The 16601-nt window shown below is 39.6% G+C and overlaps 3 protein-coding genes across 3 annotated transcripts; 2 read left to right on the forward strand and 1 right to left on the reverse strand.

Moving 5' to 3' along the window:
• The first annotated feature begins 2814 nt into the window (after positions 1 to 2814).
• On the forward strand, positions 2815 to 5862 carry LOC113022213 (zinc-binding protein A33-like). Its single transcript, XM_026167362.2, has 2 exons — positions 2815 to 3084; positions 3171 to 5862. Exon 2 carries the CDS (start codon positions 3188 to 3190, stop codon positions 4691 to 4693), a length of 1506 nt encoding a protein of 501 aa, XP_026023147.2. The 5' UTR covers positions 2815 to 3084; positions 3171 to 3187; the 3' UTR covers positions 4694 to 5862.
• A 678-nt stretch (positions 5863 to 6540) lies between these two features.
• LOC113021664 (E3 ubiquitin-protein ligase TRIM39-like) lies at positions 6541 to 9123 on the forward strand. The gene is made up of 2 exons (XM_026166364.2): positions 6541 to 6714; positions 6833 to 9123. Exon 2 carries the CDS (start codon positions 6850 to 6852, stop codon positions 8227 to 8229), a length of 1380 nt encoding a protein of 459 aa, XP_026022149.2. The 5' UTR covers positions 6541 to 6714; positions 6833 to 6849; the 3' UTR covers positions 8230 to 9123.
• Positions 9124 to 11741: 2618 nt separating this feature from the next.
• On the reverse strand, positions 11742 to 15696 carry LOC113021666 (E3 ubiquitin-protein ligase TRIM35-like). Its single transcript, XM_026166365.2, has 4 exons — positions 14475 to 15696; positions 13168 to 13312; positions 12906 to 13095; positions 11742 to 12830 (listed from the first exon to the last, which is right to left on the reverse strand). The coding sequence occupies exons 1-4, from the start codon at positions 15434 to 15436 to the stop codon at positions 12676 to 12678; spliced, it is 1452 nt and encodes a 483-aa protein (XP_026022150.2). The 5' UTR covers positions 15437 to 15696; the 3' UTR covers positions 11742 to 12675.
• Positions 15697 to 16601: the final 905 nt, after the last annotated feature.

The raw sequence follows: 16601 nt of genomic DNA on the forward strand, positions 1-16601 counted from the left end.
GCAAACACTGAGGAGTCCACCTGCAGAAAAGCTAAAATACTAAAGAAAGAATAAAACATTTACCATCGACTTAAAGAGCTCGGATTTTTTTTTTTAGTTTGATGCACTGTACAGACAGTCTGATTTAAACTTGTCACTTAACATGTAAAAAAAAAAATGCCACAAATATGCAATTCAACTTCAGATTGAAAGTAGTAAAGAGGAAATCGTGTTTCTTCTTTAGGTGACTATGTTTAGCTGCAAACTGACTGGCACTGATTTTGTTTTCATGGGTTATAAAATAACGCCTGTTATACCATCGCTGTAGTCTTTTGCATTTAGATTGAGCTTCTTATTAGTATATGTACTAACATTTCTTTAAAAAAAAACAAAAAAAAAAACTAGAGTTTCTTTGCTAAACGCTTAAAATTTAAACAAGAAATGACAAAACCAGAGTTAGTGGTGCAATATTGTAGTTTAAATGGTACAAAGATTTCTGGATCCAGATAACATCTTTTATCAATAAATTAAATTACTATATATATATTTAAGTTTACAGAGCACAACGTAACATCTATACATCTGTGCGTTTACGACTGCTTCTGAAAAGTTGCGAAGAGATGATAAGTTTGATTTTTTTTTTAATGCAAAAACTTAATTTGGTGTTGTGTATTTGGTCAGTTTACTAATGTATTTATTGGCTAAATATTTCTACAGACAGAGTTGGTGTTGTCACCATCAATTAGGTATTTTTGACTTGTATACTGAACTGTGATCTATATGAGCCAGCAGTGCCTTAAGACTCATTATTCATGGCTTAGTATTTTGTTTCATAGCAGAGTAAAAACATCTGAATGTCTCTTTTCTAATGCAGTAAAATCACATGGTTGTCTTTAGATGTTATTTTTAAATCACAAAATTGTGTGATTTATAGATCGATAACTTTCATCTGTGTAAAACTTCAATTTTTTTCCACATTGTATTTGTGCCATGGTTTTTATTAAACAGCAGATTTTATGAAAATGTGTTTGTCCTGCTCTTTGGACCTTCCTTGCTTTTTTGTCTTTTTAAACTTGGAAAAAATACATATCTGCAAATAATTTCGCATCAGATCTTTATGATTATGCATACAAATTATTGTCATTTCACTGCAACAGTAGTTCATTACATCTTACATTTTATCACAGATGGCAAAAGTACAGACTTCCTTTACTTTAGTACAAGTACCTGTGTTTACAAATACTCCAGTAACAGCTGAAATACTGTAGCAGCTGTTTTTCTCAAGTAAAAGTGAAATACAGGCTCTGAAATGTACTCGCAGGAAAGAAAAAAGTACTTCTTTGAAGGACAATTCTGCTAACCATTCTTGTAAAAGATAACTGAACCATGCACTATATTAATATAATATAAAACAATATTAGTACATGAGGACGCAAATGCTACTCCAGTCTAAATTCTAATTCTCATGAAAGCTTGAATCTGTTATGTAGGACACATGAAGTGAAAGAGAGTTTTAAAAAATAACAATTTTCTGTTCCTTACATTGTAGATGGTGAATTCACCTCCACACCTAAACAGGAAAATTAGTACAATCGGGAGTTACAGTGGGATTTAGCAGGTAATGATCGAAACAGTTTAGTTGCTCAGCACACGGAAAACAATCACAACTCACAGTAATTTTCTACTGTGAGCTTCGGTAGATTTTCTTAGTGTACATGCAGCGATCAGCTGACCTGCTGTCTTGACTGACGTCCATCCCCTACACTGTTTACACTATCTTTATGCTAGACAGTATACAGTTGGTATAGAGATGAAATTTAGCTAATTAGTCCAAGCATCGTCAACCTAAATGCAATTTGCTACACTTGATGTAACCTAAATCTAAATGAAACCATGAGCACCACAACCACCTTGCATCAGTCCAACACAGTGCTTTACTGTGAATTCGCCACAGTACTGCAAACTAACCTGTTTATTTTGGACAAAACTACCCAGTATTTGAATAAACTAAGTTTGTATAGCTTTGTTTATTTTGCTGGAGATTTCACAAAATGAAAATACATAATTTATCATAACACATATAAAATCCAATAAGTAATTAAAATTATGACATTACATGTAAAATTTAAATCTACAGTTTATCATGTGTCACTGATAAAATTAAAAAGTTGTCAGAAAAATAAAAACTAAGATAAAGTACAGATACCTAAAAATTCTACTTTTAGAGACATATGATGCCACTTCACACTGACTCAAGTCTCAAGTTAGTTTTTTTTTTAAGTTGAAGATGCTACAAAATTAAAGAGTCTTGAAAGTGCGTTGTTAGCTGTTTGCTCAAACTCTCAATATGATTGCACTGGCAAGCACAGCAACATGAAAAGGCCTGAGGACAACTGCAGAAGATGATCACATAATTTTTTCCATGGTTAAGAAAAACAAACTTCACAATCTATAAATACCTTCATGAATGTAGAGGAGGGTTTACATCAAGGCGCAAACCACTGGTTACACTCAAGAAGAAGAAGGCCGGAAATGTAAAAGAGATTGCGCAGTTGCGGAAAAGCAGTTATAGACTTCTGACAGTCACTGACAACAAGAGCTGTTTCAAAAGCAGCCCATGTTCAAGGCGTTGGTTTGTCTAATTATATTTTGAGCTTGTGAAATGGGGGTCTTTGTATAAAAATCTATGTAATTCCTACACAAAGACTTTTTTTCATTAACTTCATTGAGTTAAATTTGAAAATCTGGACTTCAATCACATACTGATTGAAAAAAAAAATTTCGTGGTGCACAGAGGCAAAAAAAAAAATCATGATACATTATATGAACTCATCTTGGTGGATAGAGGCTAAAATAATCCACGGAAGATGATGCTGTCTCTTTAACTGATATCTTCAATACTATAAACAAATTTAAAGTGATGTAGCACCTCTGACGTATGAGCGCGCTCCACGTGTTTCCTGACTTACGTTACTAAAAAGAGGAAGCAGATCTTTTTCAACTGAGGGGAAACTTCAAACTCTGTAAAAAAAAATTCAATATTATTCACCAGAAGACAAAACCCACAGAAGGAGAAGAGATTTGGGATTACTTCACCTCGTTTACGTGAGTTTTTAGAGCCCTAAAAATGTGGAAGTACCTTCTATAGATTAGTAAGTTTCTAACTTCCTGTTTGTGTGGTTTGTTAACAGCGTCAGTCACAGATAAAATGTCGTCTGGAATCCAAGAAGAGCTGTCCTGCCCCGTTTGTCGAGACATATTCAGAGACCCTGTTGTTCTGTCGTGCAGCCACAGCTTTTGTAGAAACTGCCTGAAAAGATGGTGGAGAAAGAAAGAAATACGCCAGTGTCCTGTTTGTAAGAGTGCATCTAAAAAGAAAAACCCACCCTGTAACTTGGTGTTAAAGAACCTGTGTGAGAACTTCTTGCTGGAGACAAATCAGAGTGCTTCAGCAGAGTCCGAGTCGCTCTGCGGTCTGCACTCGGAGAAACTCAAACTCTTCTGTCTGGACCATCAGGAGCCAGCGTGTCTCATCTGCAGAGACTCAAAAACTCACAGCAACCACAGATTCAGACCCATTGATGAGGCTGCGCAGGATCACAGAAAGGAGCTCCAGATCTCACTGAAACCCTTACAGGACAAACTGAAGGCCTTTGAACGAGTTAAAGGAAACTTTGTTCAAACAGCAGAACACATTAAGGTTCAGGCCTTTCACGCAAAGAGGCAGATCAAGGAGCAGTTTAAGAAGCTTCACCAGTTTCTGCAAGAGGAAGAGGAGGCCAGGATCACTGCTCTGAGAGAGGAAGAGGAGGAGAAGAGTGCGAGTATGAGTGAAATGATTGCAGCTCTGAGCAGAGAGATAGCAAGTCTCTCAGAAACAATCAGAGCCACAGAGGAGGAGCTGAGAGCACGAGACATTGCTTTCCTGCAGAACTACAAGGCTGCAGTGAGCAGAGTCCAGCAGTGCCCCCAGCTGGATGATCCACAGCTGGTGTCAGGAGCTCTGATAGATGTGGCCAAACACCTGGGCAACCTGACCTACAACGTCTGGAACAAGATGAAGAAAATGGTCTCCTACTCCCCTGTGATCCTGGATCCAAACACAGCTGAATCACACCTCTCCATATCTGAAGATCTGACCAGTGTGAGCCTTGGAGAGAGGCAGCAGCTTCCTGACAATCCAGAGAGGTTTGATGGCTATCCGATCGTCCTGGGCTCAGAGTGTTTCGACTCAGGGACTCACAGCTGGGATGTTGAAGTTGGAGACAGTCCAAACTGGCTAGTTGGTGTGGCTGAAGAATCAACTAAAAGAAAGGGACAAACAGACTTTAAGTGTCGATTGTGGGCTGTGTGGTTCAGTAAGGGTAGTTATTTCATACGTTCCCCACTAGATTCGTCCTCCTTTCATCCAAAGAAAAAGCTCCAGAGGATCCGAGTTTGCCTGGACTGGAAAAGCGGGAAGCTGTCATTCTCTGATCCTGACATCAACATTTACACCTTCACACACACTTTCACTCAGAAACTTTTTCCATTTGTTTACACCAAGAACGAACTGCCATTGAAGATATTACCACGAGTGTCTCATGACAGTGCAGACTCTGATAGTGAAGGAGATCACGATCAAGGTGGTGAAACAGTTAATGGCATTCTTGATGACGACGATGATGTTATTCATGATGTTGATGATGATGATGATGATGATGATGATGACTGACACTATAGCCACATACCAATGTTTTCCCTTCAAGTGTAAAAAAAACCCTAAAACCTATAAAATACTAGGTTGGTTGCAAACTGCAAAAACTGCGCAAAGCAGTTCTTTCCTGCTAATTAAAGCTGATAAACAACAAACTAAAAAGAAATATTAGCTCAACAAAATTGGACCATAAAATCCATAAAACAAATGATATTTTGTTCTGCACTGAAAATGATCTGATAGCTAATTCTATTAAAATGCTAAAAAGGCACTAAGAGCACAGAGTAGTTAGGTCCAGTTCAATTAGTCAAGCACAGAGGGATTGGCTGCAGCTGTCAGTGAAAGTGGCCACAGCGATAAAGAAAGGTAAGTACAACAGAATAAAAAGGAACACAGGATTACACAGCCCTATTTTATGGTGCATACACAAACTTGTATAACACCTTAGTGTCATACAGAGACAGATCACTTAGACACTATAAGTACAAACAAAAGGTTGTATTATGAGGTTGTGACTGTCAAAAACACTGGCTGCAACACATGAAGTAGACTATTTTTTATCAAACTAACAATATTTGCAGCTGTTTGTTATCTTCTAAACGGTAAATATATTTCATTTTGAATTCATTTTTTCTCTGGTTACTCTGTTGCATTTTAACTGAGTATTGAGAAGAGCTTTTGTCTGGTAGAAGGTAAATGATTGAACTGATTTGCAGTAATTCTCATCGACCACTAGGTGGAGACAAACACAAAGTGAACTTAAAGAGGTGAACACGGATAAATCAGTGGACCCTTTGACCCAAAGGAACACTGAACCCCTTTGATGAAGCAGGTTTGACTCGGTGTAAACAATTCAGTGTTGTACATTTGGCCTCAGAGTTTTTGAAGATGTAAATGTTTCAAATGTCAAAAAATGATCTTTTTTTAGCTCTTAAGGTAAAACCCCCAAATTCAACATTTAGTTGAAATGTGTAAATAAATCCATACAGACTTTCAAAGTACAAAGTAATCTTGTCTGATAATATTACATTTGGGGCTGCAATAGAAAATAAAACTGCCTTTTATTCAAAAAGCTGAAAGTATGAATCATGTTCACATGATGAGTCCCTAAAAGACTAAATATGCAACAAATCTCTTTTATTAAAAAATGACCTCACAGCTGAATAATTAAAACATTTTTGTTGGTTTTTCTTCTTTTTTCTTGTTTTAATACTCATTTTGTTACTCTGATTGTTACAAGTATTTTGAGCCATCCTACCTGAGAACATTAAGATCAGTGAATTGATTGTATTACACTGAATGTCTGTGTAACAGGGTCATAAATCACATTGTTATAATTACACAAAATGTGTTCTAAACCCCCAGACCGTTCCTTTTATACCTGACTTTTAGGACCTCCAAGCCTGTAGTTATGTTCATTATCAGTTAGAGCCCCTCCTCATCCTTTTCTTCTTCTGGCCGCCCTCCTGCCACGGGGTGAATGGACTCTGGTTTTCCCCCAGGAGCACCCTCCAACCGACTGCCTGTCCTGCCCGCCTACACCAGCCTCGTTCACGTGTGTTTGGGGTGGGGGGTCGGACCACCAGGTGGCTCCACTCACACCCAAGGTTAAGGGAAGTGATGGGGTGGAGGTTTGGCGCTTTTTGTATACGGAGTTCTAGTGAAGCCGTTAATAAAGTTGGAGTGAGACATATTGAGGCCTCTCCTGTAGTCTTTACATACCTCCACAATCTTTAATTTAATAAGACAGCTGTTGTTATTGTTGAGTTTATTTTTTGTCTGTTTCCATGTCTGAACTACTGTACTGCTGAAAAAGCTTTAAAATGGGAATAGTTTAGGAGCACTTTAAAACAGGTCACACCTTTGTCTCCGCCCACCTGACTACGCTCTTTCAGCTATGGGTAAAAAAACAAAACAAAAAAGGAAGCCTGGGCGTTCTTCCTCTGAGAAAAACAAAAGCGTTGTCTGGGTGAGAAATTTATCTCAAGGTTAAAATCAAAACAGAGAAAGGAAAACAAGGCGAAACTAGTATAGTTAAGGTAAGAGTTCATTTGTTCCCTTCTAAGGAGACGAAATATTATGTTTATAACACAAACCAAAAGTGAAAGTAAACCTGGCCGCCTTCCTGTTATACAATTCTGTTCGGTGCATTTTCAGCTTCTCTCTGAGAAAAGATGTCTTTCCAGTCCGAGGAGGATCTTTCCTGTCCCGTCTGCCATAACATCTTTAGGGATCCTGTTTTCCTGTCATGCAGCCACAGCTTCTGCAAGACTTGTTTGAAGAACTGCTGGGCACAGAAGCTGGAACAGCAGTGCCCAGTCTGTAAGAAAATGTCAGAGCAGAGTGACCCACCCTGTAACTTGGTCCTAAAGAACCTCGCTGAGGCCTACTTAAAAAAGAAAAATCAGAGCGCTTCGGCAGGGTCTGAGGTTTTGTGCTGTCTGCACTTTGAGAAACTCAAACTCTTTTGTCTGGACCATCAGGAGCCAGCCTGTGTCATCTGTCGTGATTCGAGAGCACACGTCGACCACAAGTTCTGGCCCATCGATGAGGCCGCGCAGGATCACAAGGAAGAGCTTCAGAAATCCCTAAAACCATTACAGGACAAACTGAAGGTCTTACAAAAAGCGAAGGGAAACTTTGATATAACAGAGCAACACATTAAGACCCAGGCTCAACAAACAGAGAAGCAGATCAAGGAGCAGTTTAAGAAGTTTCACCAGTTTCTAGATGAGGAAGAGAAGACCAGGCTGGCTGTTCTGAATATAGAAGAGCAAGAGAAGAGTCAGCAGATGAAGGAGAAGATTGCTGCTCTGAGCAGAGAGATGGCAGCTCTTTCGGCCACAATCAGAGCTGCAGAGGAGGAGCTGAAAGCTGAAAACGTCGCTTTTCTGCAGGACTACAAGGGTACAATGAACATGGTCCAGCTGTACCCCCAGCTGGATGACCCACAGCTGGTCTCAGAAGCTCTGATAGATGTGGCCAAACACCTGGGCAACCTGGGTTACAACATCTGGAACAAGATGAAGAAGATGGTCTCCTACTCTCCTGGGATTCTGGACCCAAACTCTGCCCAGCCAAATCTCCTCATCTCTGAAGATCTGACCGGTGTGAGCGTCAGTGAGAAACGGCAGCTTCCCGACAATCCAGAGAGGTTTGACTTCTACCCGATTGCTATGGCCTCCGAGGGCTTTTATTCAGGCACTCACAGCTGGGATGTTGAAGTTGGAAACAGCACAGACTGGAAAGTCGGTGTGTTAGCAGAGTCTGTCAAAAGGAAGGGAGAGCCGCAATCTGGATTATGGAGGCTAGGGTTTTATAAAGGTGAATACACCGTGCGCTCCCTGCCAGAGTCTTCCATCGTTCTTTTTTTAAAGGCGGTCAAGAAGGTCAGAGTTCAGCTGGACTGGAACAGGGGGAAGGTGTCATTCTCTGATCCTGACACCAAAACACAAATACACACCTTCACACACACTTTCACTGAGAAGATGTTTCCATACGTAAGTAATCTGAGTAAAATCCCACTGAAGATGTTGCCCGCATCAGTGAAGTAGAGTGGTAGTTTATAGCCATGAAGCCAGAAGTGGTGGAAATAAACACACAAATTGCATGACAACTAGTTAGAGAGCTCACATGATAAAACTATCCTTGTTTAAAATAAATAAATACACTTCACAGTTATGACACATTTATCTCATATTAATACTATTTAACTGTAGAGAAATGATTCAGCTTAGTCTAATGGGGCAGTTTGTTTATATAGATTTGGGGTACAAATCCTTTTCAGAGGACGGTGTTTTATAGCTTTATAACCATATGTAAGGTGGCTTTTAAATTCTGTGATACCAACTGTTACAACCTAAAAAACCTTGGGGCGACTGATTGTAACGAGTCTCAACTGAAATTGAATTTCAGTCCAATATGATGAATCCTTCTTTTGTGTTGTTTATGAGACACTTTGGTAATCATACAAAAGAGAAGTGATAATCTCAGCTTTAATGCTTGAATGTATAAAATGATGTGTTTGTGTAAGTAACAGATTATCTGGCATTTATGTGGATTGCTCCAGTTAAACAGTTTTCATTTTAGGAGGTCAACAGATATGTTATCTACTAAATGTATGAGGTCTGTCTGTTTTTATGTTTGAATTCAGTTATCCAATATGTGGCTACTAAAATACTTTACACTATAGCGAGTCAGCTCTTTATTTCTCTTATGTTGAAATGTTTTCCCAACAATGCATTTCGTTTTCATTTCCTTCTGAATGTTTCTTTCTATTTCAGTTCCTGTTAGTTCCAGGTGTTGTCATTTGAGTGCAGCTTGTATTTGTTTTGGTTTCCTGCACTGTAATATGGATGATTTATCAGGGGAAAACTGATGATGTAATAGGTTTTATAACACAAGTTATCATGTAGACATCCTATTCTCAATAAACATTTGCACCAATACCTGCTCGGTTGGTTTTGTTGACAAACTGGATTAAGTGGGACTAAACCTGAAAAAATTAGCTGGATATTTTATTTAGTTTTCTTCAAGTTAGTTATTCTGTTCCATCCAGTAACATCAAATCACATCTCCGTGACTACAGGACCAGAGGTTTGTGTTATCACTGTTATCTTTAATGTGCTGATTGGTTGGTAATTTAATGTTAATTTTCCCTATGATAAATGGTAAATGGCCTGTATTTGTATAGCGCTTTACTAGTCCCTAAGGACCCCAAAGCGCTTTACACAACCAGTCATCTACCCAATCACACACACATTGATGATGGCAAGCTACATTGTAGCCACAGCCACCCTGGGGCGCACTGACAGAGGCGAGGCTGCCGGACACTGGTGCCACCGGGCCCTCTGACCACCACCAGTAGGCAACGGGTGAAGTGTCTCGCCCAAGGACACAACGACCGAGACTGTCCAAGCCGGGGCTCGAACTGTCAACCTTCCGATTACAAGGCGACCTCCCAACTCTTGAGCCACGATCGCCCCATGTTTCCTTTTTTTTTTTCTCTTTTTTTTTTCTCTTTTTCAGGGGCTCTATCCTGATCCCTTTAGAGCCAAGATGGCTGCCAGGTGTAAGCCATATGGAAGCCATTACAGCTTCAGTGGTGATTAGAGGTCATGGTTACAAGCTCTTTACTGCTTCACTTGTCCCCCGCGCTGGCCACAGAAATTCACAGTGGGCTTAAATGGAAAAATCTTTAAAACGCCAGCTTGTCAGCAAGTTACAAGTGGGAATTTGTTGTAATGCCAGTTGCATTTTAGTAATTCCTTGGTCATACCAAAGCCATTATTATTCATTCACATAGTGAAAAATCTGGCCTGGCAGCACCCAGTTCATTGCAGCCCAGTTCATATCAATAGAGACGTCTACTTTAAATGCAGGTCTACAGACACAGTTTATGAATGATAATTAGTTAAAGAGAGAAGTGGTTTAGCTTCCTGTGTTAAAAGCCAACCCCACTAAATGAACTGACCCAGACGCCAGGTTAATAAATGCACTTTATGAGTTTTTCCTGTCAAAGCACGGAATCTTAAAAGGAGCTGGAGTGACATAAACTTGACATAAAGGCGAGACCATTGCTAGAAGAACAAACTGCACAGAGGAAAACATACGTAGTTGTCTGCTTAATTAGGTGGATCTCAGATAATAAAGGAAAACATATGGCTGCACGTATGTTCTCGCTAACATGTGAAGCATAGTTAAAAATACTGGAATGATTGATGGAGTCATTCTGGTGCCTGTCACCAGGCATGGGAAACTTAAACCTGCTATTCTAAGTCTTTTATAAATCACAGGAGACGGCCATGTCGCCGATCATGCCACGCTCGGTCGGATTGCAATCATTCATCAGCAAAGACACTTCCACGGGTTAACCACTTAGTGAACCATTTCCACAAAAGCTAGGTATGACAGCATGAAACAAGAGATGTTCTCCTTTTTTAGTATCACTTCACTGTTCTCAAACCCAAATCTTAATCTTCAAAATGCACGTGAAGGATGGAAAACATTCATGATTTTGTTGTATCCTTGTTTTGGGTGGAAGTGGATATTTGAAGAACTTTGTTCTCAGCAGAGTTATTACAGTTTTGTATTTTCTAATTGGCTTTTATTTGAATTCCATCCAAAAAAAAAATTAATTCAGTTTGATTTTTGGTTTGTTTTCTGAGTGGATCTGCTTAGTTATATTATTTGAAAATATTTATAGTTTAATTATTTTTTATGGTTACAGTATTAATTTTGGTCCAAACAAACTCAAAAAACAGTGGGTAAACTGACCCCAGGCCATGAAACAAGGACCACAAACAAAAGTAATGAAAGAGAAAAAAAATTCTGACAAACGTAAACATTTCCACAATGGCATACAGCAGCAAATCCAGGGAATTCAGCAACTAGCCAAAAAAGACAAAACAGCAAAACCCATAAATGTCCATGACAGGAACACTGACAACTGACCCTGTGCTTATTAAACTAGCACAAAACGATGCCTTCAAAGAGGACTTACAAATATTGAGTCATTTGTCAAGGGACAAATTTTGTTGGGGTAAACAATGTACTGTACCAGATGGTAAACTCAGTGAAATATTCAGTCTGTCTGAATGTTTGTTCCTTGATCTCATATATGTCTGCAGATCTACTGATTGCTATAAAACACAGTTTTATAGGTAATTAATGTTATGTCATTTATTTTATTTTTTTAAAAACCCATACACTTACCACCTTGCCTCCATGATTTCAGATGATTTCAGAGGCCTAGAGCCATATTACCTCAAACAGTTTACCTCTGTCCCCCCACCCCACACTTCAACCAGGAAAATTTGTCCCAAAAGATCTGCATGCTGGGAAAACGTGGCACAGAGTTCAGTATGTCAGAGGAAGTCGGGAGGAGATGGACTAATGAATATCTGTCAAACATCACCCATAGACACTTGTTTCCAGAGTACCAGTGTGTGAGTGTGAAGCAGTGTGATGATCTTTCCATAAACTGCACAGGAAACACATTCATTGCTCTAAATCAAATGTTAAACTCTAAAATGCACTGGATGGATGAAGATCATTTTGTAGGAGATTTCTTTAGAGATTTTCTTTATTTGGGATTCGATATTTAAAGAACAAGATGCAAGAAAACATTTGGCAAGCGTGACATGTTTGTATTACAGAGGCTTGAGCACAAGTAGGATAAAATGTACAACAACAGAATTAACAGATTGTAGCTAAATACTTAAAAAAAACCTCATAAAACCTCTTTTGAAAATACCCTCTCTAGACTCTGTTGGATAATTTTAGAACCATTTCCAAACTCAATGTACTGTATCCATAAATTAAACGCTGGATGCCATAGAACTTCCTGCAGCTAAATGGGCAAAAGACAGAATAATCATGACTGGTTCTGATGCGTCCAACACACTCACAGCAACACTTATTAATGGCTACCTATCAATTTCTAAAATAGATTTTATTTGATGTTGCTGTCCAATCTGGGCTCATGCCACTGTATATTTCAAATGTCCTCACATCGTACGAGCAGGTCGTAACCTGAGGTCCTCAGCCGAGGCTCTGCTATCCCACAATCCTGTCTTTGGAACAGTATCTCTTTCAGGCTTTTCCTGTGCCTCCACACCTCCACTGAGCATTTGTTGTCTTTCATAATTATTTAAATTATCTTGTCTCAGTGATCATTTTAAATGTAATTTATTTTTTATATTAGCTTTAATTGGCTGATTTTTCATTCTCTTTATTACTCATTTGTATCTCCTTTTACTTTTGTCTCTTGTAACTTTCTTTAGAAAGATGCCTTATAAAGTTATTATCATTTTTTAAAAATTCAACCATTTCCCATTTTTAATAACATTCATATAGCAATATAATCTCTAATGATTAGTCTCATAACTACATTAGCTAATTGATTTAATTGTGTTACTAATGGGAATAATTTAAGTCTTTCTAAAGTAAAAGTCAGACTATTCCCTTTAGCAGTTAATCACTTCTGGCTTTAGCGGGCTTCATGGCCATTGCGGACTTTGCAGATCTTGCTGCAGTCCATATAACCCAACAATGTGCGACAAATGAGGGCTGTGTTCTTCCAACGGTGCTGCCACTGAAATGGGATACAAAAACATCTCCTCACCAAAAGCCAAAGTGGGATGCATGTCAGGACCTGGGGGAGGACACATTATAAATAAATCAAATTGGTAAAAAGATGAGATGCTTGATGTCAGACTGTGTCACATACCACTCAATGCGGACATGCTGGCAGCACCAGCTGATGTGGCATGGACTCTGTAGGGTGATGCTGGGATGTCATCACCTCCATATTTTATAATGATGGTGTACCAGCCGTCACGGTTGGGGACGTATGATACCCGGTATGTACCGTCCCCGTTGTCATGGATGCTGGCCTGCTTATCTTTACCACCCTGGTCCTGAAGAGGAAGGAATGGAAGTTAAAGTGATATCTGTTTTACCGTATGTATATAAGTGTGTCTGATACAGACCACGACGAGCACGCTCAGTTCACCCTGGCCAGCATCTTTAGCGTCAATGTTAAACTCAGCGGGAAATGTGGCAGAGACACTGCTAGTCAGCCCAGGGCCGCTGGCTCGTACTTTGCTGGCATCGTAAGTGGACAGAATCCAAAACCTGAAGAGACCAAAAGATCAGAGACAATCAGCACAGACTGATTCTCAGGGCACAACAGTATGAACCACAGCAGCAACCAGATATGAAAATGCCCAGATATTTTAGCTACAACCATCTGACCAGTTTATGCCAACTGGCAAGAGATATTTCTTTACTGGTGTCCGTTTAAATCCAGAATATTATTTAAAATCCATCTCCTCACATACACGGTCCCAAATAATCAGTGTTCATCTTACCTTAAAGACCTGATAGTACCATATCACCCCATTAGAGTACTTTACTCTCACATCGTAGGCTTACTTGTTGTTCCCAGAATAATATAAGTAGAGTTGGAGGCAGACCCTTCAGCTTTCAGGCACCACCTCTGTGGAGCCAGCTCTCAGATTGGACTGGGTAAACAGAAACCCTCTCTACTTTTAAGATTGGGCATAAAACTTTGTTTTTGGCAAAGCTTATGGTTAGGGTGTGATCAGGTGACCCTGAATCCTCCCTTAGTTACGCTCCAATAGGTCTACGTGTTTCTTCTTCACTCACCTTGTGTTTATACCCCGCTCTACATCTAATCATTAGTTATTATTAATCTCTGGCTCTCTCCCACAGCATGTCTTTTGTCCCGTCTTCCTCCCCTTACCCATACCCAGTCACACCAGATGGCTGCCCCTCCCTGAGCCTGGTTCTGCAGGAAGGTTCTTCCTGTTAAGAGGGTTTTACCTTTGCACTGTCGCCTTCATTTGATCGTTGAATAGACAAATCAGAAGCACAACCTCTAAATTAGTTATTCATTATCACACACAAAAAGATTCTGATGCTGAACTTTTTACTGTGTCTAATTTTGAAAGGTGCTGAATAAAAAAAAGAAAGTGAATTTTAACCCACCTCAAAATAAAATGTACAAAGAAGAAGAGACAGGACTATGTACTTCATCCAATACTAAAAAAGGCCCAAAACGTAGATCATCAGATGGCCCACATCAGATTAAACCCAGTGAGAATTAAGTCATCAAAGCAGGTAATAATAGTATCCTAACACTATCAGTCATTTGTATTTTTCTCCTAAATCCCAAACCCAGTAGATTTTTTGTTAGTATTCTCAGGAATATTGACCTTACTGGAGTCCACCACACCCTTTAGTGGGAATTCCTGTAGACAGAAAAATTGGATACCTTTCTGGCTTGTCAGGAGACTGGTGCCTCTCACTGGTCAGATCTTCGGAGACGGAGCGTTCTGGATGACCAGCGTTTGGAGTCCCAGGAGCGTAAAAAACCACCCCCTTCATCTTGTTCCAGATGTTGTAAGTCAGGTTTCCCAGGTGCTTAGCCATATCTATAAGAGCTTCTGAGACCAGCGGTGGATCATCCGTTAAGGAATACTGCTTGACACTTTTCAGTGTAGCGCTGTAGTTCTGCAGGAATGAGACATCTTCAGCTCTCAGCACTTCCTCTGCAGCTCCTATTGTTTGTAAAAGAGATGGCATCTCTCTGCTCAAAGCCGCAGTCTTCTCCTTCATCTTCTGACTCTTCTCTTGCTCTTCCTTCTTCAAAGCGGTGAGCCTGACCTTCTCTTCCTCGTGTAGAAACTGGTGAAACTTCTTAAACTGCTCCTTGATTTGTTTCTCTGTGTGTTGATCTTGGAATTTTATGCGTTGCTGTGTTATATCAAAGTTTTCTTGCACTTTTTGTAAGACCTTCAGTTTGTCCTGTAATGGTTCCAGAGATTTCTGAAGCGCTTTCTTGTGATCCTGCACAGCCTCATCAATGGGTTTGAACTTGTGGTCGACGTGTGCTCTCGAATCACGACAGATGACACAGGCTGGCTCCTGATGGTCCAGACAAAAGAGTTTGAGTTTCTCAAAGTGCAGACTGCACAAAACCTCAGACTCCACTGAAGCACTCTGATCTCTCTCCTGCAAGTAGGCCTCAGCGTGGTTCTTTAGGACCAAGTTACAGGGTGGGTCACTCTGTTCAGATATATTCTTACAGACTGGGCACTGCTGTTCCAGCTTCTGTGCCCACCAGTCCTTCAGACACATCTTGCAGAAGCTGTGGCTGCATGACAGGAAAATGGGATCCCTAAAGATATCATGGCAGACGGGGCAGGAAAGATCCTCCTCGGACTGGAAAGACATCTTTTCTCAGAGAGAAGCTGAAAACACAGGTTTTCCTTGTCGTCGTCTCTGTGTCGGTCTTCGGTCTTTAAGCTGAAGCTTCTCTCTCGCACTGCTTGTGCTTTTCTCAGAGGAAGAAGAAATTTCTGGTTTGGATAACCAGCTACAGATTGCAGTTTAACGAGAACAAAGGTGCGTTTTGTTAACCAACAACTGCGAAAAATATTTAGATGGTAGATGTGTCACTTATTTAATGTTTAACAGTGATTGCGAGGTACTGTCAGTTGATCAGAGCTCGTTAATAGTACATCCAATGTGGGAGAAAGTTAGAAAACTAAAACTTGACATTCCTGGCAGTGCGTTTGCTTCAAACTTGTTCATGATGCCTTTAACACAGCTGTTATTTTTTTTCCACAAATATTGCTTTAGCAGTTTGAGACGATCCTTAGGCACAATAGAACTGTGGTTGCCATGTAAGTAACAACAATCACTGCATAAGATGTGTTACACAAATTGTCAAACAATATAAAGGCAGAAACATGCTTCAATTATTTCCTAATAAAGAACCAAGATTTCTGAAATGTGTATAGTTAATTACCTTTGCCATCAAGTGAAGGTGGGTGGGTCTTTATTTTTTATATTAAGGCCCCCCCACTATCACATCAAACATTAGCTCCAACAGGCACAGATGGGTTTTTAATAGAAGAGGGAAATAAAAACACCACTCACCAAGCAATTTCCATAATACCCGAAACAATGAGATTTTCTGCTCTTACCTTTAAAGTACAATAATGTGCTTCTTGTAAACTAAGTCTTTACCTTTAAATGGCACTGGATAGATGAAGGTCATTATGCAGGGATTTCTTTAGCTCTGGGTGGAAAGGATATTTTAAAGTACGTACTTAATTTGTGATTGGTCCAAAAATACTAAAATATATTTTTCAGCTATTTTTTGTGACAGCATGTGACATATTGAGGAAAGAGGATCCCGTTTATGAAAAATTAGTGGATTATGGGATATTGACAGAGTACAATCAGAGAATTTATGCTACAATGAGGAATTAATAGGTGCGTCGATAAAATTTAAACTTAAAACCCAATGTAAATAATAGATTTTTCTCTTGCTCCTCTATTCATTTCTAATCCTGCCCACTCTGGTCACTCCAGCACAAATCATGGCACCATA

Source organism: Astatotilapia calliptera, chromosome 5 (assembly GCF_964374335.1).
Source record: "Astatotilapia calliptera chromosome 5, fAstCal68.1, whole genome shotgun sequence".
NCBI lineage: Eukaryota > Metazoa > Chordata > Actinopteri > Cichliformes > Cichlidae > Astatotilapia > Astatotilapia calliptera.

Bases quoted from the DNA above. Each gene is read 5' to 3' on its own strand.
- LOC113022213 (XM_026167362.2), top strand. From the start codon at position 3,188: ATGTCGTCTGGAATCCAAGAAGAGCTGTCCTGCCCCGTTTGTCGAGAC.
- LOC113021664 (XM_026166364.2), top strand. From the start codon at position 6,850: ATGTCTTTCCAGTCCGAGGAGGATCTTTCCTGTCCCGTCTGCCATAAC.
- LOC113021666 (XM_026166365.2), bottom strand. From the start codon at position 15,436: ATGTCTTTCCAGTCCGAGGAGGATCTTTCCTGCCCCGTCTGCCATGAT. The intron at 13,313-14,474 runs GTATCCAATTTT...TGGTCTCTTCAG, and splicing joins TCTCCTGACAAGCCAGAAAG to GTTTTGGATTCTGTCCACTT. The intron at 12,831-12,905 runs GTATGTGACACA...GTCCTCCCCCAG, and splicing joins CAGCATGTCCGCATTGAGTG to GTCCTGACATGCATCCCACT.